This window comes from Callionymus lyra, chromosome 18 (genome assembly GCF_982586985.1).
Source record: "Callionymus lyra chromosome 18, fCalLyr1.hap1.1, whole genome shotgun sequence".
Classification (NCBI taxonomy): domain Eukaryota; kingdom Metazoa; phylum Chordata; class Actinopteri; order Syngnathiformes; family Callionymidae; genus Callionymus; species Callionymus lyra.
In genome coordinates this window covers 9,167,728-9,194,071 of record NC_141835.1, presented here as the reverse complement: position 1 = coordinate 9,194,071, position 26,344 = coordinate 9,167,728, and the positions used below count along the sequence as shown (strand labels likewise).

General features: G+C 38.6%; 1 protein-coding gene across 3 annotated transcripts in view; it reads right to left on the bottom strand.

The window, feature by feature from the left end:
* The window catches only part of ralgapa2 (Ral GTPase activating protein catalytic subunit alpha 2), a 121,132-nt gene that overhangs the window by 77,595 nt on the left and 17,193 nt on the right, over positions 1-26,344 (bottom strand). The window contains exons 3-25 of one of the 3 annotated variants that reach the window (XM_087780491.1): positions 26,050-26,099; positions 17,696-17,753; positions 15,887-15,930; positions 14,813-14,993; positions 14,540-14,655; positions 13,505-13,643; positions 13,233-13,441; positions 12,817-13,050; positions 12,544-12,729; positions 12,341-12,475; positions 12,121-12,269; positions 11,905-12,016; positions 10,738-10,975; positions 9,316-9,495; positions 5,823-5,960; positions 5,563-5,685; positions 4,386-4,471; positions 4,229-4,319; positions 3,994-4,167; positions 2,754-2,924; positions 2,159-2,352; positions 1,980-2,078; positions 829-984 (exon numbers count right to left, since the gene is read on the bottom strand). In XM_087780491.1, coding sequence (XP_087636617.1) covers positions 829-984; positions 1,980-2,078; positions 2,159-2,352; positions 2,754-2,924; positions 3,994-4,167; positions 4,229-4,319; positions 4,386-4,471; positions 5,563-5,685; positions 5,823-5,960; positions 9,316-9,495; positions 10,738-10,975; positions 11,905-12,016; positions 12,121-12,269; positions 12,341-12,475; positions 12,544-12,729; positions 12,817-13,050; positions 13,233-13,441; positions 13,505-13,643; positions 14,540-14,655; positions 14,813-14,993; positions 15,887-15,930; positions 17,696-17,753; positions 26,050-26,099 — 3,263 coding nt within the window. The remainder of the gene's footprint in view (positions 1-828; positions 985-1,979; positions 2,079-2,158; positions 2,353-2,753; positions 2,925-3,993; positions 4,168-4,228; positions 4,320-4,385; positions 4,472-5,562; positions 5,686-5,822; positions 5,961-9,315; positions 9,496-10,737; positions 10,976-11,904; positions 12,017-12,120; positions 12,270-12,340; positions 12,476-12,543; positions 12,730-12,816; positions 13,051-13,232; positions 13,442-13,504; positions 13,644-14,539; positions 14,656-14,812; positions 14,994-15,886; positions 15,931-17,695; positions 17,754-26,049; positions 26,100-26,344) is intronic. The other 2 variants (XM_087780492.1, XM_087780493.1) reach the window with 2 other exon arrangements.

The following is a 26,344-nucleotide window of genomic DNA, read 5'->3' as shown; positions in this document are numbered from 1 at the left end:
CATTTGGACTGCAGGCAATCACTCTACCATCTGAGCTATGACGTTCCTCTGAGTGATGCAACATCAAAGTATTTTCCGGTGTAAAAATGAGGGAAAAGAGATGATGCGACAAACTTTTCAAGTTGCAGCACTGAAATGATCAATAAGTAAAGAAAAAGCAAAATAGAAATTCATAAAAACTACGACAGGTGAGGCTCAGTGGATGGGATTGTTTGGCAGGCGCCCCATCTAGCGTTGATTTAAAGTACTACATGCAAGATCCGGCGGTAAGTAAGTAAGTAAGTAAAGGTTATTTGTAAAGTGCCTTTCTAGACCAGGGTCACACGTGCTTTAACAATCAACAACAATACACAGTTAAAATATATACTTTAAAAGGCAGAGACAACATGAGACAAACACAGGAGTTCCAGAAAATTAGGGAAAAGCACAAATAAAAAGGTCTTAAGATGTTTCTTGAAGGAGTCAGTAGATCATCAAACACAGAGATGGTTCCAAAGCTTAGGAGCAACAGTCTGGAAGGATTTCTCTCCTCTGGTCCTGAACCGTGTTCAGGAACCATCAGTAGATTCTGATCCACAGACCTAAGAGCCCGAGCTGGGGCGTAAGGCTGGATCAGATCACTGATGAAAGGAGGAGCTTGACCATGATTTGCTCTTAAAGTAAGAACCAGAATTTTAAAATTAAAGAAACTGGCAGCCAGTGAAGAGTTTTAAGGATCGGGGAAATGTGAGTTCTTCTACTAGAGCGGGTCAGAATTGTCGCTGCAAAGTTTTGTATTAACTGCAGGAGAGACAGCTCTTTCTTGTTTAGACATAAATAAACAAGTACCTGGTCGTCACTAGTCAGGCCCTTGTGCATGATGTGGCAGAGATGCACCAGGAAGTCACTGTTGGGCAGAACGTCCTGATGCCTGGTCATCATCTCACAGATCAGCTTGTACGCCTGCAGTTTTCCCGCCTTGAACTCCGCTGGGAGCGTCGTGGCCTGTAGAGGTGAAGGTTTAGTTTGAAATAAACCAGACTTTGAGAGAGATAATACAGACACATCATTTAAATCAGGAGCATCTTGAATGATGAATACATGAGGAACAAAAACAAGAAAATATTTGAAAATCATTTGCTGATATTTGTGAACCTTTGAAGGACATTAAGCTACAATATTAACTTGAAATTATAATTTCGCTGTACTGCAAATTTGGATTATTTTAGTGCTGAATTTTTATTTTATTTTAACTAGGATAGTAAACTCCACAATATATATGAATATTATAAAGACAGTGTCTTAATTCATAGTAATTTATTTTATAAAAAGAAGGAGGGAAAATACAATGAAAGGGTAGAAAATAAAATGAAGATTCCACATTTTCAAACTATAATTGTGGAATTTTCTCAGTAAATAATTAGGTATATTAGGAAAAAATAGATAAATATGACAAAAAGAAATCCCTAAAAATTTTAAGTAGAGTAATTCACTCTAGGAACATTGAAGTATTACTTTGTGTTTAAAAAACCCGCTAACAAAATAGAAAAAAAAATGCAACACAACTTTAACTAAAATGTATTTAATTTTATACTTTTTTTTTCTTTAATATTACAATTTAAAAAAATAAAATAAAGAAAAACACCAAAAATATATTTTTTTTATATACGGGGACATTTTCTTCACACCATTAAACGATTAAAAAACGTGTTTAATTACTGTATTTTCTGCAGTATTTATCCCCTTAATACATGGAATTTATTGCCACTAAACAAACAATTAATTATAACAATTAAAATATCTAGAAAAAAAAACCCTTTGTTTGTGTTATCATTTATATTTAAAGAAAAACAGCCTCAGTTTATCAAGTATATTTTATCGTTTCTCTAAAACTATTTTCCTCTCTGGAAAAGTGTAGCATATTCTGTTGTAGTTACAATATTATGAAGAGAAAACACAAAAATGATCATCTTGAAAAGTTTAAAAATAATTTAGTTTACCCTGAAAAGCCAGGAGGCGAGCATTCGGAGCGGAGGGATGAACGCCGGCTGAGGAGGAGACGACTGGTTGTCGACACTGATTCCAAGATTGTCCCTGATCTGCGGGAACATAAAGAACATAATTACACACTAATAACAAAACAATATGATAAATAAGGTGATTATTCTCTCCTCTCTACCTTGCCCAGCTTGTGCCACAGCTCATAGAGACAAGAGAAAACTTTGCTGTGGATTCTGGGACAGCGGATGTTGTTGACGTCGCCCAGGATCCCCAGGACCCTCCTCCACAGGACGAAGGCCGAGTCGGCGTGCCAGCCGGTCAGGGTCCCGCCGGCGATGATGCTCACGTCGTCGGCCAGACACTCGCTGCTGTCTGAAAAGTCCAGGATGGAAGATAAGTTAAAATGAAAGCTGGATTCCCATGGATACGCAGCGATTTTAAAGAAGCGGTTATGATGGTTTAGAGATCATCAGGTTAGTGTCATTCCATCGCTTGGATCACAAAATTTCGATGTGTGGAGTAACAGCGCCACACGGTGGACAGAAGAGGAAGCGGCGTTCGCAAGCACTAAAAGGAAAAACTGCCTTGATCGGTTTTTAGTCAATTCAATTAGTTCAAATTACACTTTAATCCCAGAAAAAAAACTCTTTTGAAAGCACGTCATGATTCAGACAGATTTGAAGTCCAGATAAGAAGGCGGACGGTCGTGGATTAATGGAAGTGAAGCGACGATCAAGCTGGGTTTAGTTCAGTGTCAGCCTGGGATTCAGTACCCAAGTTGTGTGGCAATAAGACAGACTGATGCATGGTGGGGTCCAGGGGGTAATCCCTCGGGGGCTCGGTGTGTACCAGAAGGGCGGGTGAGGCCGGAGGGACCTGAGGGTATTGGAAGTGATGGTGGAAGTACGGGGATGTGGACAGGGGAGGGGATGTGGACTCGCAACCTAAAAAAAAACGGGGTTGAGGAGACACAACGACAGAGGTAAAACACATGTTGAACACAAACAACATACACACATGTGGCTCTTTGAATAGTTTTATGAGAAAGAATTTTATTAAATTAAATGTATATAATTTTTCTAAAACCTTTTTTTTTCGTCAAATTTATAATTTGGTCCTTTTTTGTAAGTACGTATTGTTCCTCAAAATAAAGTGAAATAAAACAGAAAAAAATAAATTTGCAAATTTTCCTCAGTACTTTTATAATGTTTATACAAAAATAAATAACATCCCCCCAAAAAAGTAATACAAATTCAGTATAATTTCATAATTAAATAAAAATATATATATAATTGCAACTTGGGAAAAGAAATAACACAAATTGTCACCATAAATATTTGCAGTATATGTTTTATATATATTTACATAATGTCAACTTCACATCATGAAATACTGAATTTTTATATTGACTGTAAAAAAAAAAATTTTTTTTGCAACAAAACAAACATTTAAGAACAATTCAAATATGTAGAAATTTTAATTTAATTTTTTAAGTCACGATTTTAAGTACTTGTAAGTACTTCTTGTGCCTCTAATAGAGCGAAATAAAACTGAAAGATAATATCTATGTTTTCCTTCTTTATTCTATAATTATCACATTATTACACTTTATAAAAAATAAATAACAATTGTATCTTTTGGTCTATAATTTCATGACATAATTACACTTTTTTTGTCCTCAAAATATTTTTTTAAATAGGTTTTTCCATTAACTTTTTGTGTATTTTACCTTATCCTTCCTTGTTTTTGGCTTCAATGCCCTTAAAACGAGTCATAGTTTATAATGTGGCCCTCTAAAAGAGTTATAATTTTAAAAAGTATTAAAAAGGTGCTTACAAGCCCAAAGCATGTTATAACTGTGGTATAATTTTAAATAAAGTTATATTTTAACAAATGAAAATTGTACTTTGAATGCATTTCAATTGTATTATTTTAAAAGCACGTGTGGATGAGTGTTGATCTCTGGAGGTTTAATACCTGCTTCACGTTACAAAATGGTTTTCTCTTCCATACCTGCGAGAGCTTCATGGTGACTGAGCAGCAGACTCCCGTGACCCTGGGGGTTGCTGGTCACGTCCATGTGGGCCGACTGGGTGGACTGGGTGTCGGCCTCCTCGTCGAACGCCGGGCAGACGCCCTCAGCTTCGTTCAGGTAGCCGTTGGACGTCTCGCTGCTGATGCTCTCACCTGAGGGGAGAGAAATTCATTAAAAAAAAACCTCCTCGAAAACGCCTTTCTTGAAACGTACTTTTCTCCCTCAGCTTTGGTCTCAGGTAGTGTTGATGCGCTTCGGTGTTGTTGTCGCTCTCGTCTGGGACGCTGCTGGATCGAATGTAGATCTGAGAAACACACGGATACGTTTACATCTCTGAGACACCTTTACGATTACGGTGGATTCCTCTCACCGCGGGGGGCTCGATGCCGTCCATTCTACCGTCAGACGTCCTGCTGTCCGAACAGGTGGACGCCGGAGAGTGCTCCCTCTTCTGGTCTGTTATGAGAAGACAGTTTTGATCATTATTCACTGTTTGCTAAAAGATAAAGAGAAAATTAAAGTGTTATCGCAAGCAGGGGAAACAAATGTAAAAATGCTTAATCTGGAAACCTCGCAAACCCCAAAATATGAGGATATTATGACACAATTTTGATTTTTATTTAAGTTTTATTTTAGGTTTTTATTTGTTCAGGCTTTTCCTTGACTTTCTGGAACTCCTGTTGTGTTCTCAGTTTTATCTTGACCTTTAATGTATATACTTTATTGAGTATTGTTTTGATTGTTTAAGCGCTTTGTGACCCTGGTCTGGAAAAGCGCTATACAAATAAAAATTACTTACTTACAATTTTATGACAAAATATAATTTTTACTCAAACATTTAGGAAAATATTCGGCACATTTTGTATATCCATATCCAAAATTGATATGGAGGAGTTATCTTAAGGTATGTGAATCATTTCTAAGTGTATGTTGAACAATGGCTTGATTATTATTTATACTTTATTTTCTTACTTACTTTTTTTTAAATGTTTTCAAGCAGGTTGATGAATTGATACAATAACAGTTGCAATACTATTTTAACTTTTTTAATACTAAGTCAACCCAGAGACATATTCCTCCAGGTCATCTAAAATACTGCATTTTATGTCCATTGATGAACCATTGGTGTGCTGGATCACACACTTCAGCACTTAATATTTTGAGTGCACATCGAGCAGTGTGTGAAAATATATAGCGCTCTATGCGCACTCAAATGGCAACCAAGTTAAGTCTGGATCGATCGGCGTAAATGTCTCGATAAAACATTACCGCAAAAGAACACGTCAACAATAATAACACAATAAAACACAACTTAATAACATGTTTCTTTTGCTGACAAGGATAGTGTTCCAACTGCTGGTTGAAATCAGCCTTAAAAAGTAGTAGAAGAAGAAGCTGTCGAGTCATTTCCTGTTAGTGTGTAGCAACTTGTTTTGATTTGAGACGCAAGTAAGTGCACTGTCTGACAGTGTACTGTAAAGCAGTGCACGATGTTGAGACACGGCACAAGAGAATCTACGCTTGAAGAGATGTTTGGTCTTCAGTACCTGGCAGGGTCTCGGACATCTGCTGGGTGATGTCGGAGGTGCTGCTGCTGCGAGGAAGTGGACTCTCCGCACTTCCCAGCTCCTCCTCCGCGCCACATTCCGACAGCTGACACTCTTCTACGTCTAGGATAAAACAAAAAAAACAGTCTTAATCATTATAACCAAAAGAAGAGAAACATAACACACAAAAAAAAAAAATGGATGAGTTTTGATGGCATTTTTGGAAGAAGAAGGGATGAAAGAAGTGAAAGAGAGTTTACCTGAGAGTCTGTGAGAGCAAGCAGAGTTACCAGAAGAGATACCAGGCAAGACAGTGTGGAGCAGCATAGGCACACTTTTAGTAGCGGGCATAGCTTCGTACAGATGGACACAGTTGCTTATGGACTGGCTTCGCTTAGCTTCCAGAGGAGAAGACGGAGAGACAGAGGAGAGGAAAAGGGGGAATAGTAGGGAAAAGAAGCCAGAGTTCAGTGAGAAGAAAAGTTCATTTGTACACAATCTGGCAACTCTGGAAAGTCCTTTGGATGAAAAAAAGGTTCTAAATATATAATGAAAAGTTTGGAAATAGAGGTTGAAATAAGGAAACGGTGACAGAAACAGTTCATTCAATTTACGATAGACTGGTGCTAGGCCTTAAAAACCCTTGGTTAAGGAATGAACAGTTTCCATAGATTTGTTTAGGAGAGTCTGAAAGGTGCTTTACTAAAAAAACAACAAAAAAAACCCCACCAGATTTCTCTAACTTGTTCTGGAGCGAAGTTTGTATTTTCCAAGCACTAATATGAGTTTTATTCCAGTTTTTACCATTTATTTTGGCCTTATTTATCTGCCAAACCTTGAAGTCTGGTCCATGAATATGTGTAAAGTGCAAAAAAAAAAAAGGTTTTGAGCTTCATTATGACGTCCCAGGTCAAAGGAAATATTCTGGGGTCTGACCCAGGACCTCCTCCTACTTGAACATGGCAAAAACTCTAGACAATCCTCTTGAGGAGTCGCTTGAGCTACTGGTTCTACTTTATGATCTCCTGGATCACTGACGATGAATCTCAGAGTCTACTTTATTCACATCCAGAGAGGATACGTTAGTAAAAGAACTCTTAAGCGTTTCAAGAAATTTTGAGGAATTGTTAAAAAAAAGGGACAAAGGGGGGGTTTTGGTTACATTTTGGTGGAGTTCTGGAGTTTAATCTAGATTCAAGAAGGTTTAAAATAAAATAAATATATACACTTTTGTGGCTTCAAACAACTGCTGCTCACGACATAAAATCGAACAAACAACTTCCATATGACTGTACTGTAGTACAGTTTTCTTTTTACCTAATCCTCTTTCATTTTGTTCAATTTGATCAAAATGTATTTGATTTAATGGTATTAGGAGGTGCTTGAATGGAATCCCTCTAGTGGTTGGATAGCGCAACTGCGATGGAGAAATATCATAAATCTTCGTCATGTAACCAGGTACACACTGGTTAGAAGCCCCGTTTACATTCCCACATGAGTATAAAATCCTAAATCACGAGATGATACTTGTTTAGAAGTAACTTTATGAGATCAATGCCTTCATGGCGAGCGACCGGCCGTGATTGACGCGAGGCGTGATGAAGTCTTCTCTTCTTCTTCTCCTCCTACGATCCAAATCTCGTAACAATATTAGTTTACATTTGCATGAGCGAGGCAGAGCCCAGATACGATGAAGTCCTCAACGCTGCCTGGATAGCACTTGAGACGTAATCTCAAAGAGGCCCGGGTTCTGTTCTCCTCTCTCAGCCCCTGCTTTAATTACAAGCCTTTTTCTCAGCCGGGAAGAGATTCATCGCCTCGGCTGCAGCCGCCTGCCGCCACTTCTTCCCATCGATGCATATTAATGAGCGTTAATTACACTCTTAATGAAACTATCCAAAAAGCGGCGAGCGATTGATGTGGAGGTCTCGAGGAGAAGCAGGAGGGAGGAGGAAGTGTGTCCTTTGAAGATCAATCTGGCAGAAATGCAATTAGGCAAAAGAAAGGATGTGTGTGGGGGGGGGGGGGCTGAAGCGTTTTGTTTCATGTCGGGCTTTGTTTGCACACTCGTATAGTGGATGTTAACTGGATCTGAACGTAAACAAAATGGAGGATGTTTCCGCAAGGAGTCTAAAGATTTCCGATTCAGGATCAGGATTAAAAGGTCATAAGAGTGATGCTGTATGTTTTTATATTAGTGAGACACTGGGCAGCTTTGAGCGGATAAACTGATGGTTTTGAAATAGTGCCGGTGCCATAAACGGTATAAAAACATTGCTTTTATTTACCCCATCTATGCGACCCGACAAGTAATTTCATGTGCCACGTCAGATGCTTGGCTCAAATTCAAGTTGGTATCATCTATAAAGATGCCAGTGTTTTCATCAGGCTAAGAATCTAACTGAACACTTTCACTTAAACAAAGAATAGAAATCAGATCTGGTTTAAAAGTCACACGTTGTACTTGCATGAGTAAGAAAAAAAAGAACGGTTTTATGTTTGTCTGAATCCATCTTGAGGCACAGAGCTGTTAATACACCATAATAATTACGTTGCAGTTTCACAAGACATGATTTATCTAACTACAAGAGTTACCGTAGCTTAAGGTCGGGATTACGTTCACTCATTCATCGACTCCCAGATTGCCGTCTCACAAAGGCAGTGATTAAAACACCGGCTAAAATAATATAATAAATGATATAATTGGTCGGTAAATATGATAACATAAATTAAGCGTGGTACTTTTCCATCAGAAATCAAAATAAGATAAGAAACAAAGCTTATTGATGTAAAAAATTAAACATTCAACCATTCAAGAGACACTATTTTACCAAAGTGACTTATAACCATTATCACCTATTTACACAATGATGGCAGTAGGCTGCGACGCACCATCAGAAGCAATCAGGGTATAGTGTCTCGAAACAGAATCTGATCCACCTGAGCTATGTCGCCAAAACACCGAAATAATTTAGATGTAATTAAATGTATCCTCTGAGAATAATAATTCATAAATAAATAATATCACTGTTACAGTTTGGTAAATATACATTTTGTTCCGCCCGGCAAAATGATTCTGGCCTCTTTGACACCCTTTATTTACTCTTACAGCACTTTAATCTGGTTTTCATTGTTGCCGACGTGTCTGTGTTATGTTCTGTCAGTATAATTTAGGGGCTAAATTGTGTTTGGTGAGATAGAGCGCGAGTTGAGGTGCTGAAGAAATTGATCGAAAAGTCGACCTCCATCTTTTTTTTCGCTTCACGACGTGGCCACAAAAGATGGTTTAAAATCAAGTCGATATTTTTACCACTTCCTAGTTTAAAAATCAAGCTCCAGCTCCATCTATTTCCGTCTCTACTGCAGTCGACGTCTCATTTATCCTGCCTCGCCGCCACCATCAGATAAGACGGTCCGTCTGTGTGTACTGACTGTACAGGTGACAGCGACGGGTCCAAAGCCACACTGTGACACGCTTTTTTCCTGAAAGCCTGACATGGAAACATGTTGACGCAGGTCAGCGACACATGCGGGGAACAATGAGCGCCATCTGCTGCGCTTCTTTGTGTGCGATGTTTGGCCTTTCAGCAGCACCTGGACTCCTGTACACACAGCCCCGTCCTGAAGGCTTTCACATACCCTTGATGCTTCAGATAAGCTGGAGATGTCAAGACGTGTCGCCCGATGAAAGGACTAAGATGATTAGAGTTCTGACTGAAAATCCTTCTGATTAAAAGTGTCGTTTCTGCTCACCAGATGCCTTCTGGCGGACGTTGTTGCGAGCCTTTTCCACGCCGGGGGCCCCTGAGGTGGTGGCGGACCGGACCCTCATGGGCTCCGTGGCTCCGGGTCCCCCTTGTTCGCCCTGATTTCTCCAGCTGAGAGAGAAGGAGCGAGCCACGGCTGCTGCCTTCTGCATGTCCGGGATCACACCTGATGAACGGAAATGTACACAAAACTAAATGTATATTTACCAAACAGGAAGTATATATTATATATATACTGTATATATTGTCCCCTTATTCTTTGAGGCTCAATTTATCTTATTTATCTTAATAATGCGTTTGCCCTTCACCAAACTAACTATCATCTTATCTCAAACGTTGACATCTTTATTGGTCAATATTAAATCTTAAAGATAAGTCATGTCAGGTCTTAGAAACAAAATACAAGAATCAATCATGTCTTGAATCTCAATCAACTGGAACATTTTAAACAGTTTTTATAGTTTCTCTTAGACATCATGAAAGACCAGAAGAACAGATAAAGGGCCACCTGTGGCCCCTGGGTCCCGCTTTAGCTAGACACTTGACCAGGGTCAAAAAGTCCCGTGTTAGATAACCATGTCAAATATATGTTTCTTAAGACCCAAGTTATTAAAAGGTAAGACAAAGTTCACTGGTTTATGCACCTTTTATTGACTATGATCTTAATATAAAATGTAATAATAGTTTAAAATTAAGGTTATATGGGAACTGTTTTTCTATTTCAGGTCCTAAATAGTACAGGTTTGTATTGGCAATTATCTGGTGATACGAAAAGCATCGCTTAAAAAAAAAGGGGAACTGATATGATGTATTGTGAAGTATTGTAAAACTGTAGGAACGTGAATATATTTGTAGTATTGTCGGGTACTTGACTCTGGTGTTTACAGACCACATGACTCTTGATGAAGTTGTAACTGCTTTCATTTGTTGAAACCAAAATATGTCCAAACATAAGCTATAAAAGCTGCTGGATTTGACTGTATCCTCTCGTCCTCAGTCATCGCCGGGATCTCAAGGGATTTTAATATTCCTTTAACTGCTGAACCCATAATGAGTGAACCAGAATATGTTTAAACATCTGCTTTTATAGCTGCTGGAGTCGATTATATCCTCTTGTCCCCAGTCATCAGCAGAAATTTATTGCTTTTTAAACTGCAGGGCATGTAATTAATGCTGCCATCTAGCGGCCGGAAGTTTAATTGCAACAAAAAAGGAACAAATGCTGTGAATATTTGCATGTTAGTTGTAAATAAAAGCATATAAAAATATTAATCATAAAATAACCATGAATATTCTAATTAAATTAATTAAAATTATAATATATGATATTTTTTCAACACCGCTACTAAAATGGGCAGGACATGTTGAATTGTGTCTTTTTTTTTTTAACTTTCTTCCTCCTCCTTACCACGTCCCCGCTGCCTCTTCTCCTTCTGTTCGCTGAGCTTCTCCAGCGGCAGGTTGGACATGTCCAGGCCGTAGACGGAGCGAGCCAGCACCGCCGTCAGCGAGTCCATGATGCTGGCCCACTCGGTGACCAGCTCCTCCCAGTAGGTGAGCGAGGAGAGAACGGCCAGCAGCTCGTCCCACAGCTCGCGGGAGATGAACACGCACAGGTTGGCTCGCACCCACGCCACGATGATGGTCTGTGGGACGAGACATCAACTCAGACTTAACCTATTTTATTTCCCCTTTTTTGTAAATGTTTAAAAAAAAAAAATGTGATGACTAAAGAAGGTTTCTTAAGACCCAAGTTATTAAAAGGTAAAGTTCACTGGTTTATGCACCTTTTATTGACTATGATCTTAATATAAAATGTAATAATAGTTTAAAATTAAGGTTATATGGGAACTGTTTTTCTATTCCAGGTCCTTAATAGTACAGGTTTGTATTGGAAATTATCTGGTGATACGAAATGCATCACTAAAAAAACGAGGAACAGATATGATGTATTGTGAAGTATTGTAATACTGTAGGAACGTGAATATATTAATTTTTATAGAAGGTCCTTCAACGTTATAGAAGGTCCTTCATCCCAACTGGTGTCAGGATATTTAACTCTTTACTTTAAATATCCTGATGCTAATCCGTAGTGTTTTTCTTCTCGTGTGTTTTTATTTTTTGTTTTTATCTTATTTTATTTTAATTTAATTTAATTTAATTTAATTTAATTTAATTTAATTTGTATTTAATTTAATTTAATTTAATTTTATTTTATTTTATTTAATTTTATTTAATTTTTATTTAATTTTACTTAATTTTATTCTGTTAATAGTTCTTATTTTCTAATACTGTAAATAATTTGTATATTTTTAAGATTGTTTTATTTTATTTTATTATCTCTTTACTATTTCTTTTTTTCCATGCACTTTATCTTCATTGTCCTGCTGCTGCTGTTGTAAAAGTGTGTTTCCCCTCTGGGGATGAATAAACGTTTTCTATTCTATTCTATTCTATTCTATATTTGTAGTATTGTCAGGTACTTGACTCTAGTGTTTACAGACCACATGACTCTTGACAAAGTCTCAACCGCTTTCATTTGTTTTGCAAACCAAAATATGTCCTAAAGACTCACCTTAAAAAGAATCGAGGCCAAATTCTCGGCAAAAGAATCCTTTCTTTGGTTTTCTTGTGGTCTTTTCATCACAGCTTCCGTTATCCTCAGTAGTACTTGCAACATTTGCTCCCTAGAGGGCGCAGTCAGACAGAGAAAGGAGGTAAAAACAAACACGAAGACAGGTTGAATTAACTGAAATATTACTGGGATATTAAGCAAAGGGAATCCACTGACCATGTCTGCGTGTTCATGCTGTGCTCCATGATCATGTGCCGGTAGATGCTGAGGACGCACTTGCACACCTCCACCTGGTTCTCCAGGAGTTTTGGAACGTCCTGACACGGCTCCAGCAGGAAGACGTTCGAGGAGTTGGTCAGGAACACCTACGGGCACAGACAGTGATTATCTTCTGCCGAATTAAATTAGGAAAAAAATAATTCAGCGTCAACCAGACCTGTAGTGTCGGCTGGATGCCAGCCTTGATGTCCCTGTTTTGCTCCTCCGTCAGGAAACCTCGACTGATGGCGCTGCTGAAGGAGTACGTCCTTCCCCAACTGGACGTCCGCTTGTGCCCGTGACTCTGCAACACCTACACGACGTATAACAGTTTAAAAAAAACCCAAAAAAAACCTCTCTTCTTATTTTGCTGGACTTCACCTGCACTTGCATGATGCTGCTGGTCTCCCGGTTGAGAACCTGCTCGGCGCCGTCGTCCACCTCGTCGTCCCTCCGACTCTTCTCCGGCTCCGTCATGAAGTTGGGCTTCTCCAGGAGGATCCACTTCCTGTACACTTTGATCACCTTCCTGGCCGCCGACGCTTCACACGAAGGCAGCAGGAACGCCTGACCGAAAAACAAATCCATTCACACATATATTCAAGCAGATACGTCGAGCGACCACTAGGGGGAGGCAAAGTAACGAGTGAGCACCTGGTGGAAGACCTCGTTCACGAAGTTGACGTTGTCCCGGGTGGACAGCAGGATGCCCTGCACCATGTCGTAAACGAAGCGGTGCTCCTCCTCGATGCTACACAAACTGGAATCGCTGGCCCGTCGATCCGACAAAGTGCTGCTGTTGGAGTGGCTCTTCTCCGGCTCCCCCGCTGGCCCGTTTGGATCCCCCTCAGCCGTCTTCTCCTGGCTGCTACCGCCCGCAGTGACAGTCTGATAGAACCCAAAATACATCCCTCAAAGTGTTATTATTGTGTCGTTTCTGACCAAAAATAGATTTAAAATGAGTGGGTTTTTTTTTTCTTTCATTATTTATAGTCTCTGAACCCCCAAGTCCATCACAAGTCCGTCCCCCAACCCGGGTCGCCACCAGGGGAGGCAGAGTTAAGACTCACCTGAATGAGTTTGGGAATGACCTCGGTGCCGTTCTTGGCGCTCTGCGCCGCAGCGCTGCTGCTGACATACTTCTTCTCCAGGAAGAAGGTGACCAACCAGGTGATGAAGGCCACCCGCGGGGCCAGGTACTGGTCCCTGGTGCAGAAGGTGCTCTCGTTGTTGCGGGTCACCGGCACGTACAAGGGTTTGGGTCTGTGATGGGGCAGGTCTGATGGGAAGAGATTGGGATTTAAGATGTTTTAGAACTAAAATCGTGGAGATGTGTGCTCACCTAAGAGTGGTTTGTAGAGGTTGGTTTGTTTGGTGAAGGAGGGGAAGAGATGCGGAAGGTAGTACTTCTTAAAAAGGGTGAAGAGGAACCTGAAGCCCGTGTCCTGGATCTCCTTGTTCTTCCACTCTAAGCTGGAAGCCTGAACACATGAACAAGGGCGAAGAGAAATTGTTATAGTTGCAACATCCCATTTTATAAATTCTAACACTTTGTCTTTAGTGAAAAAAATTATCTATACACTAATTTATCACAATATTTTTTTTCACGATACTCTATCGATACTCAACAGCACTGTATCGATTAAGATATGTTCATTTTATTTAAATAAATATTATTAACATCCAAATATGGTGTGTTGCAATAAACTCCAGGCCACTAGATGGCAGTAGTCACTATGGGCTCTGCAGTTAAAGTAAGTAAGTAAGTAAGTCTTTTTTATTTGTAAAACGCTTTTCCAGACCAGGGTCACAAAGCGCATGAAAATCTTCTGGCAATGACTGAGGATGAGAGGATACAGTCGACTCCAGCTGATTTTAAAGCTGATGTTTGGACATATTTTGGTTACAAAACAAATAAAAGCAGTTACGACTCTGTCAAGAGTCATGTGGTCTGTAAATACTGAAACACCAGAGTCAAGTACCCGACAATACTACTAAATATATATCCTTGTTACTATAATACAAGCGTATTGTCGCCGCTGTATCATAATACATATCTTATCATCAGATTCAATAATTCATTGTCAACAGACACTAGTAGCAGCTGGCTAAAGGTAGGGTAGATGTTCTTCAAGACAGTGTTAGGCAGTGACTCCAAGTGGACAGATTTTTTTTTTTACATGGTCGAAGGCAGTTTGATTGACATATCACTAGCATATTATCGGACAATCACCTCCTGGACAACTACTTCGATAACAATTATCTTTTAATTAATTTAGGTATCAGGGTTTGAAGATGATTTTAGGCAATGCTACCAAAATATTTTTTCCAGTAGAAAAAAAAGTCTTCAGAAGGTTTTTGAGAAAAATAAGTTTACCTGGATGACCATGTACTTGAGGAGGGTTTCCAGGACGAAGCATGTCTGGTCATCTGCGACTTTTTCCCCCGTCACAGCTGGAACCAGCGGCGTTATCTCCTCAGGCACCACTTTGGCTGATAGGAAATCAAAATGAACCCCAAATATATGCAATTATATCCCTATTTAATGTTCATGATCAACAACAATGTGTTAGCCATGACAGGGGAGGCTAAAGCTAAAGTGTCATCATGGATGATGGGTCGATGAAGACGTGGCTGTAGGACTTCTCACCATCTGGAGACGTGGAGAAGGGGTTGTAGATGATGGTGTCGAGGGTGCAGAGTCCTCTGCTGGAGGGCACAGCGGGGAAGCCTGGCACCAGGCAGGCGAAGATGAGGAACTGCTCCTCAGCACAGTTGTCTCTCAAGGCCTGCAGCCACAGCAGGAAGAGACGGATGCCCTCGCATCGGATCTGCAGCGTTAGACAACATTATCGTGAGAAAAGAAGAGAAAAATCGATCTTTTTGTGCAAATATTTGTGGTTCTTATTCACTCGAGCTCCTCTGGATTTACTGTTGTACATCCCAAAACTAGGAGAAGCTTTTTAACAACAGAAAAGTTGAAATTAATCTATAAAAATACCATAATATGCAACAAAAAAAGAGGTTTTGAAACAAAGTGAGATCAATCTTTTTTTTATACGTGGGAGCAGTAAATTAAATAACTATTCACGTTAAAATATTAATAAATAAAAATAAAAAAACTTCTAAATCTGTCCTTTTTACCTTCAATTTATATTTCTCTTTACTCATTTCTTAAGTTAATGCATCTTTTTTTTATATATCCATCTTTTTTCGCCTTTATAAATACTACATTTAAAAATATTGTTAATGGCTCCCCCTAGTGTCAGAAAAATGCTACACCATTGTCGAAACCCCTCTGTTGCCTGATTGCCAAATGCATACTTGTTTATAAAACAAGACAAAGGCTCTTGTTCTGTCAAAAAAAAACAACTAATAACAATAAATAAAGTTAAATCATGAATTTTACTTTTTTTATTTTAATCATTTAAAGGGTTTTCGTCCTATTATTATTTAATAAAAACTAGTTGTAAGTGTATTTTAATATGATTTTCCAAAGCATAAGAATATATTTAACAGACGTAGATGTAGACAGATGTATTTGAAGAAAAACATGCTTGTTTTCTCTATATCATTTATTTTAAATATTAACTATTTTACTTTACTTTTATTTTACTTTAAAAAAAAACGCTCATGTGAAGCTTTTGACAATCAAAAGAAGAAGCATTACTTTCTTTTTATTTTTATTCAAGAATATTTATTTCAAAACAATAAAACAATTTACCTTAAACGAGTTTCCAGTGTGAAGTAGCTTTTTGAGAATAGAACCTGCAAACACAAAACAAAGTCAAGAGACTCCCTCATAGGATTGCAAGAGCAGCTCGACCGTGGCGACCTTGACTAGCGACGCCGCCGAACTAATCCTTCATTTCGTCTGATGAAAATTAACCACGGTCGGCACCAGAAGGCCATCAGAACTTCCTCTGTGATCAGATGAGACACGGCTCTGATTGCTGAAGAGAGGCTTGTGCGACAGAACGAGACCCTGATGGCTCCAGACGGCATTTCTTCAGAGGGCGTGACAGTCGGTGATGACATCTGATGGCGGCTCGGCCATTAAGGGAGTAATGACGGGTTAAAGTGGATCCTGGGAAGACGGGCGACTCTCGGATGAAGCATTGATTCGAGGGGGGGAGTTATTAGACAAGTCTTTTTTGACCTGCCGAGATTCGATTGGAACGCGTGGGAATCTTTAAATGAACTCGGTAAGTGAGGTTAAAACGCTTCACGTCGGAGCTTTTCGTACCAGAACATAGATGCGGGTCTCGGTTGAGAGAACGAATTGTTCAGAGAAGTCTGTTTATCTGCTGGGTTCTTTGAAATAATTGAGACAAAAACACTCGCATTCTTGACCTTTGGGGTTAAACGTTCAGAAGTGATACACAATACAGAGAATTAAATAATACTTCCAGTGACAATATTCAATTCAAAAAAGATTAGGCAGGAGTAATTGACATAAAGAGAGATTTAAGAGTAAATATATTCTTCATTAAACTTTGATTTAATTCAGAATAACAGGTCATTAAAGACACATTGATTTCCTGCCAATGTACCTCATTTATCATCATATAATGCAGGATTTTTATTCCACGTTAAGGGGGTTTAGATTAAAAAAGGGTCAAAGTGGAAAGTTGAGTTATTTTCAAAAATAGTTAAAGAATTTTTTGCTTATTATACGTGTCTTAAACATATATGTGGAACACTTAAAAAAAACTTTTATTGAAGCTGCCTTTTTCAAAATGATAAGAAGAGCAAATATAAACTTAAACGTAAATTAATTATTTAAGCATTTCTCAAAAAAATCAATTAATATATAAAAAAAAGAGATTAAATTACATTTAAATTAAAGCAGCAACACGTAAAATTAAAAACATTGAAGCCTCCCCGATAACAGCATTTATTATTTAATATTCAAAGCCTAAAATATGACAACAAAAAACCATAGTAGTTAAACAGGAAGTTGATTTTTCTTTTCAGCAAGAAATAAAAAAGTTTTGAGTAACATTGAATCTTCATTTCCCGAATACCAACTCTGTAGCTGTGCTTGTAAATGCAAGGGTTTTAAATGCTTTTATTTATTCGTCGTTTTATTTTGAAAACCTTTACCCCGGAAGTTGTACTTTTTTGGGTCTGTGTGATTTTTGAAAGATGGATATAATTTTACAAACTCGACCAGGAGTGCCCACTTGGTAACCCCACCAGGTGAAAGGGAGGAAAATAGGTTTGTTTATTTCCTTTTATGTGCATTTGTAAAAACTGTAGTAATCTTCTCTAACTTTTCAGCGAACTTATGCCGTTTATTGTCTCTATAATTCAGTTCTACGCTGTTAATAAACATCAGTAAAAGACTCTTGACGGCTCAGTTCATTCAGTCGGCGGCACATTGCTTATTAATACGAACCTATAATGTGTTCGAACACTTAATGACGAAGTACGTCGACTCGAATCGTAATCTTTAAGCAGGTTGACGACATGCGGGTGAATTACGAGTGTGAGGGAAATTAACAAGAGTCCTCTGAGGTTTAATACATACCTATACTGTGGAACTGCCATCGGCTGTAGATCTTCTCAGGAAGTAGCTGAAGAATTTTCTGAAAAAAAATAAAATAAATAAAGTTTCAAACTGGAAATGGTGGTGAAGAGTATTCGGAGATGAAGAAGAGAGTGCAGTCAGGGCGGAGAGACGAGTAAAAACACAAGCGGTATCAGACGGAAGTGAGACCTTTTCATTCAACCCTTCAACGATGACAACACGATAAACGCACAAAGCGGCGTCGCATAACAATGCGGTGATATTTTAAAAATGCCACAGCACATTTTTTTTTGTGATCTTTTCTCGCCGCCGGAGAATTGACCTCATACTTGTGACTGAACTGAAAAATGTCATCACTTCACCACCGACCGCGCTGCGACTCAATTAAAGTGGGCTGACCTTTCAGCAGCCCGTCATTATTCCTGGACGCAGCCACGGGTTCGCTGGCCCTCCGTGAAGAATCGAGGAGGAGGGGGGCACCAGAGGGGGGGACCAGAGGGGGGGTTGCTTTTTACAGCCAGTTATAGAACCGTCGCTGTGAAGCTCATCTCATCATAATCACTGACACGGAAGAGACGCCGTGATTGTGATGTCGAGGACAGCCTCGTTCGTCGGGATGAAACCCTGAACCCGACGACTACTCGTAACAAGATGATAGCGTCACTTTGACATGTGATAACAAGGATAACCAAGTTTTAAAAAAGAATAAACGCAGTAAAAGACGGAAGTTGACGATATGACGATAACTTGATTGTTGAGACTTTATCAAGGGAAAGAAATCCATACATTTTTCCACAAAAATAATGTTTAAAAAGCTTGAATTTTCAATTTTCTGCCTTTTAAAAACATCATCTATCAAACAACTATTTCCTTAATGCAAAATGAAAATACACACTTGCAAAATATCTCCAAAATAAGGGTCCAGTACATAAAATAATTGATTTTTTTATTTAAAATACATCTTGGTTATTAACTTTTTTTCAGTTTTTTCTAAACAAGGAAAAGTTTATTTCCTTTTTCATTTAAAAACAAAATATTCATAACTACTAGAATATTTTTGTTCTCCTCATAAACACATTAAGCATAAATGGAAATTAAAAAAGAATATAAAAAATAAGGTAATTACTTGCCTAAAATATTTTAATTCAATCCTTATTTAAAAAACTGAATTACAGTTTTTTCAAAGTTAAATCCATATTTTTTTATCGAATTCAAATACAATTTTTAATTTTCTTTTCGTATTATTTGATCAGACTTTAAGTTTATTTAAAAATGTTTTTAAACATTACAAATTATTTCTCATAATATAGTTTTTATGACTTAATATAAAACAATTTTTAACGCTCTTAAAACAAAAACTATATCTTATTATAAATAATAATAATTCTGTGATGATTTACCAGATTATTGATCACTCGCATTATTATTTTATTCACGTGTTTTATACATTTTTGTGTTTCCGTGACCATGAGTACAACAGTTCTGCAGCGGGAGTGAAGGGTTGATCCGTGTTTTCCAGCGTATCGGTTTGTAAACAGCTTTCCTCTTCACTTCCACCCTTTATCTTTACACTCACCTTCTTGTCCTCTGAGACTTAATCCCTGTTATTATCAGTGATGGCGGCGACGGACAAAAAAAAACAACAACACACATGTCACTTTAAGTTGGCGCGAGATGACTATCTTGTGCTGTTTAACTTCCCCCTCATCCGCGGACGTGATGCTCGGGCGTGCGGCTGCACCTTTGCTATTGATCCCACGAGGGATTACTGCATCTCTGGATGGGCTTTTGATGGACCTCCCTCACTCCGTCTCCTCGGAGCGGCGCACACATTAAACCGGGCGGAATCGCAGTGGGTAGCAGCTCCTAAGCCGTCCGTGCATGTGTGTGTGTGTGTGTGTGTGTGTGTGTGTGTGTGTGTGTGTGTGCTCGCAGACACAATAAAGCACAGCCTTTTCTCCTTTACTTGGGGATGAGATGGAGACGCCAGGACCAGTAAGACTCCCCGCGGAGCCGGAATAGCAGCTGCAACAATGAGGAATTACCGGCTGATACCAAGCGAATGCGGCCCGGTGGACTGGGAGGTTGGAGGGGTTTCTCTAATCTGCAGCCGTACTCCAGCATAAAGATGGGGGCATTACTGCGACATAACTGCAGCACCCCCCCCACACATTTACATGATCCACACTTAGGTTTTCATGCGGCAGGCCCGTGGAACATGACCAGAACACGCTTCTCCCAGAGGTGGTTAACAAGGGCTTCTGATGGACACGCAGTATATATATGTATATATATATGGGCTCAGGTATTCCACGGAAGTCAAGGATTAATATACCCTAAGGAGACGCAGAAATCTCCAGGGTATAGAAATGATGGACTAAAAAGTCAACCTACAGTCTGGAGATGAAGGTTATGTGGCACCGAGACAAGGTTAAAGGAATAACACTGCAAAACAGAGAAGTGGACTAAAAAAAACGACTGAAAAAGAAGCTTGTAACTGACACTACACTGATCATAGTAGAGATTGGGAAGAGCTTCTCTGAATTTCAGATGATTGCACAAATAAAAACTAAAGAAAAGTCTTTGAGCATGTTGACATGTTTGAGCGCAGCCTGATAGTCTCTCCTTCTTCTTCTGCATTGGGTTCCAATTACTAATACTACTTGACAGTTATGGCTACTTCTTTCGGTTAGGTACCACATCTTTTCTTGCTACTACTTGTCCAACTATTTCTACTAGTATCACAATATTTTGTTGTACATGACGATGTCTAACTACCATCTATTACTACTATTTTACGTCCATCATGTGTACTTTCCTTTTGACAACTTCATGTCAATACATCCTTAATTGATGTCTGTAAAAACCTTTGTTTTTACTACTATATTTATTCTTCTTTTTTTTGTTTCTTGGGGTTACAACTTTAACTACTATAGCATCATGGATCAATAAAGTTATATCCATCTTTATTGTTTACTACCTTTTATAAACTGTAAATACATAATTTTATTTTGTGTACTGAATAACCATTACAGATTTATTTCTCTTAATTACTTTTCTTTTTATTCAAGTTTCTTCTTACCGAGTAGTATTTTCCATTACTAAATACTACTTCTGTTTGCTAGTAAATCCACTACTTTATCTAGTACGACTACTTTATTTCTACTTCTTTCAGTCGAACACACATTGTATCATCAACTTCTTACTACATCTTTAAACTAACACAATACAAACTAGATGAATAGTACTTTTGTTTCTTCTCATATTTTCAGAACTACAGTGACAAAATTAAACATTGTTTTTAAATGTACAATTACTACATTAGACTTGATCTCAACATCCTGACACTCTGAGATCGTAGTGTATAGATGAACATTTTATTTATCTATGATCTTGTACAATTACTGTGTTAATGCATATTAAAAGCATATAAATATATCATATTATAATATATTATATATCAACCAAGCTCTCCATTAATGATTGCTGGCTATTTGATGTACAGATATACAGTAAGTAGACGTGAGAATTTGATGGAATCTGATTCTTTTTTCTTCACCCATTCTCAGTATCAGTAGACGTTGGATTTTGTAGTCGTTCCTGTCTACAGCCAGTAGATGGCAGCAGTCACACGCTCAATATTACTCTTCTGCTGTTGCAGTGAGAGAATTTTTTTAAACCATTGAAAACGTTCGACAATCGAAACATTTGGAAAAAGGAAAAGTTTAAAACATAAAATACTGCACCTTCAAGGTCAATTTGGAACATTTTTAAAAAAATCTTTTATAGCCAATATTTATTCAGATAAAACACTTGTAATCCTAAAGTCAACCCTCATTATAGATGACTCTGCACAGTCATGGATTTATTATGAGATCCAAGGGTCCAATCAGGTGGTTTAACAACAGGATGAAGAGGGGAACCCAGAATGCCGAGTCAGGTCCGGCTGACGATGAAGAAGAGGTCACATCCTGAGACGAGAACCGAATCAATACGCACTCAAAAAACGCCCCCCCCCCCTTAGGGAAAACCAGACTTGAGCAGCTCCTCATGAGTCATAAGGAAGGATAAATCGAGGAGTCTCTCATGACCCGAGAGTCGTCTGGCTGACTAGAGTTCGGTCTTGTGACTGCCTGACGCAGACAAACTTTCCAGTTTTATCACAGCACTCGAGATGTAGGCCGAGAGTGGAAAAAAAACACTCTTTATTTTTAAAAACTGCATCGACGCCGACACCTCAGCAGGAGCAGACACAAAGAGATCCAGCAGAAAGGGGTGGGGGGGGGACTACAGCAGGGGTTTGGAGGCGAGGGTGGGGGAGTAAAAGATTAACCCCTCTGGATATCCATTACCAACAGACTATAGAGTGTGTACCAGCGAGCCAGGGAAAAAAGGGGGTCACATATCTCACAATGACAGTAATCTCCATGTAGCCGGCTAATACAAAACACTCTCGAGGGAATGCGGGATGGATGTCGGGATGATTAGAATACAAGTGGAACCAGGAAGATTCTTCCAAGAACTGACTGGAGAACACAAACAGTGCCACACACTGACCAAAACTCCACCGGTAACAGTGGAGAGACCATGAACACTGCTAGCTGCTCTCAGGGCACCTGCAGTGTTTGAGTAGGAAACCGTATAAATAAATATGAACTGTAAACAGAGGTAATGAAAGTCTTGGCTACTTTTGCCACTTGTTTTTTTCTTTAAAAAAAATAAGTCTGACATGCAGCCGTTACATTCAACAGGGATACTATGAAATAAACATTGTAGTAATTTCATTATTTTATCAGAAAATTAGTTGGTAATTTTTCTTTAGGCTTATTTGCTAAGCAAACATGTTTATTAAAGCAGTAATAAGTTATTTTAACAAGATTGTTTCTTGCGCGATCATTAAAAGAACAGTGCAACTGCAATTTCCTGAAACCTCTGTTGCACCATTGCCACATACGACATGTATGCATTCGTTTACAGAACAAAAGAAAGGCTTTTGTTGCGTCAGTTTCTCATTTTTTATTCATGTTAACTTAATGAAAACAGTGGTTGGTGGTCATAATCTCAGAGTTTTTCGCCCATGCAAAGTTGTGTACTTGCGAGATGTGTTCCAACAAAAGCTAGAGAGATCGGACACCATAATGCCAGTTGAAAGTGTGACTCCATCCCGTTTAGAGGAGCTATACGATATTTAAATTTAAAAAAATCCTTTAAGTATTCCAAATTTAAAGGAAAAAAGGCAAATATAACCATAAAAATCCATGTTATTTCTAATTTTCCAAAGATAAAGTTATGAATCACATCTGGTAAACTCTGGGCCACAGGAACAGAGAGTATTTAGGTTAAATAATGATACAGAGAATCGCGTAAAAATATAACTGTCGAAGGAAAGGAATTGATGGTACGTGTGTCGCCAGCGAAGTGTAGTTTGGTCTAAATCAGGGGTGGGCAAATATAATTCTTCAAGGGCCACATTAAATTCTGTGAAAGTTGTTAGGGGCCATAAATGAAAAAGAAAGATGAAAAGATCCCTAAAAAAAAGGACATTCATCATTAGGCCATGACTTTTATAAAGAATAATAAGATGCAATTTTATTCTTGTATATACAAGAGTTTTTTTCAAACCATTTCTTCAACTAACTTATAAAAAATGTTTTGAGGGATTAATATATACTCGAAAAAATACACACAAAAAGTAGTTATGTTACAATTATTAATAAATACAAAATACATTTGTTAATGCATCAGAACCATTTATACATGAGCATACTTTGACATTGCGAGGGCCGCATTAATACAGTCAAAGGGCCGCATGGGGCCCCCGGGCCGCACTTTGCCCAGGTCTGGTCTAAATGGTAAATTCCACCCTTTGTATAACAAGACCCATGTTGAACAGTTGAGGTTCTGTTGGTAGATAAACATGTAAACAAGACTAGTAACAGACCACAAATGCTTATTGATTTGGCATCTCGTAACACAAATTAACTGGTGATGTATTTTTGGCTCGTTGACAAGGTGTGTCTATATTTGTCCCTTAATAAGAGTGTAAACATTAAGTAAACCACTGTTCCCCATATCCTGACTCTTCCCTGAGATATTATCTCACTACTATCACAGATCCTGTGATATGCTTGTAAAAAAACCAATCATATGCTGTGGAAAAATGCAACATAGGCAGACGGGAGATAAAGAGAATCCATGTGTGAAGCATTTCCCTAGAAGTGGAAAAATAGATTCAACCATAGAGAGACGTCATGCATAGGGTGTGACTGACTGGATTCGAGATTTAGAAATGGAACAAGCTCAGCGACGGAGCTATAAGTAGTGGAACGGTTTTGCAAAAATAACTGTAAACTCTCCACTATCTCCGAGCGATTGCTAATAAAAAAGCTAATCATATTGGTAGGTGAGTCATTTGGAGCTGAAGGGCATACCACTTTGAGAATGAAGAACGATATCACGCCCACAGATATGGAGGGAAAGTCTGATGAGGTGCTTTATTACACCTGCACAGACTTCAGACTGTAATCATAACCCGCTGAAGAAACAACCAAACAACCACGATGTCATTCACGACCGCGCCTTCTGGAATTGCCCTGTTATTATTACAGGCAACACAAATGGAACACACAAACACAAACTTGTTTTTCGTGAAATATCCTGGGAGTAACTCCAAATATTTGGATTGGCTTAAGCTAATTAGCAGGAATAAATTGGCCCAAAAAAAAATGGATGCGAAATAACTTAACATAAAAGTGTATATTTAGGTCAAATTAAAAACAAATGAATATGTAGGAGAACTTGAAAAGTCCACTGCAATATTATGGGTGGTTTTTGTGTTTTAAGAGTTAGCATTATCAAGATGAAACATGGCCTTAACACATATTTGAACGTGAGGGAACGACGTCGCACTATTAACGTCATAAGATGGTTGGTTGTGTACCTCATGCAAAGGATCATGGGATAAAGGACGTGCCATTTGGGATAAACATCCTGTTTTTTAATCATTAGGCACTGAAAAATAAGCAAAAGAAAATGTTTTTGCGCGTTACAAATTACCTTTACTTACTAACTTATCAAGATGAAACTGGACATAAGTGAATATAGGGTAGATGCTCTTCAAAGCTGTGTGAGCAAGCTTCAGATATCCACGTTTTCATAAAGGTTGTAGAACTGTTCCATTCTTCCCTGTGCTTATCAGCGAGGCGGCCATATTTGTATACTTTTGTGAGATTTTATTACCCAAAAATTGAAAAGCACTATATATATATATATATATTTATACTTTTTTTGGGGCTTGCAAATCACATTTTATATGTGATAATAGTTAGTTATATAGTTTTTTTTTATGTATACAGTACTGCAGTACTGTGTTTGTAAAATAAAATAATTATATTATTTACAAATAACCTGCAAATACGCTGATTGTATTTTTTTATGTTGCAATTACGCTTCTGGAAGTCATTACGTCCTCCGCAGCTAAAAGAACACTGAAATCCTGCGAGTCTCAGGCTATGACTGAGGACAAGAGGATACAGTGGATTCCAGCAGCTTTTAAAGCTGACGTTTGGACATATTTTGGTTTCAAAACAAATGAAAGCAGTTACGACTTCCTCAAGAGTCATGTGGTCTGTAAATTCTGCAACACCAGAGTCAAGTACTCGACAATACTACAAATGTATCCTGGTTACTACAGTATCACAATATATTGTATCGCGATAGGTGAGATTCTTGCGAATCCACATGAATTCCTTCTTGCCTATTAAGCAAATGATATACATTATTAAATCTAATTTAAAGTGCAAGAGGTTGAAGTTAAATCCAAGGCAACCCCGTCCTCGTCAGGCCCATCAGTCAAACTCATCTTATCGCCTCAGCACATGAGCAAACATCAACAAAGACAAACGAGGGCTTCAAGCTGCTTCAGGATCTCTCGCCGCGGTCCTTTAGTTTGCTAAAAGGCTTGTGTACGAAACACGACAAATCTCTTGAAAGATAAAGCAGCCACAACACACAGACGAGGACCTGGATCTGCTGCCACCACATATGTGTCTGTTGTGTTGTAACGGGAGAAGCGAGTGTTTGTATTGGAAACTGGAGCCGTGTATGCAGTCAGGTGGGAAAACAAGGTGGAGGACTTTAACCTGTGGTGGGTGACAGACACCGCCGGGGGGGGAGGGGCTACCCCGGCAACAAGTAAACACAAGACGGATCGACCGCGAATAATGTCGCATGATTCCTCGCTTTTAGACGACCGGACGTCATTGAAATTCATATTCTGATTCTGGCTGGAAACAGATCCCGCCTCAGCGTCACACAAGTCACAAAACGCACAACAGTGAAAGGTGGAAACTTACTTCGAAAATAAAGAGGATGGAGTCCAGCTCCTCCCGTTGAGATTTGTTCCCTGAAAAACAACATCAGTCATTGGACGCCGTCAAGATGTGAGACGATGTGAAACAACACAAAGAAGAATAATCAACGTTGCAGTTGAGAAATACATGGAATTAAATCCAAATAATTGAGTAACAAAGTGGCTTTTATTGAAATGCTGAAATTGAGCAACTATTTTTAGCTTCTTTTGTGTTCATCGTGTGAGTCTGTCGTGCTTTTTTTTGTGTTGCGCAGCAGAATACGTTCTATCAGAAAAAA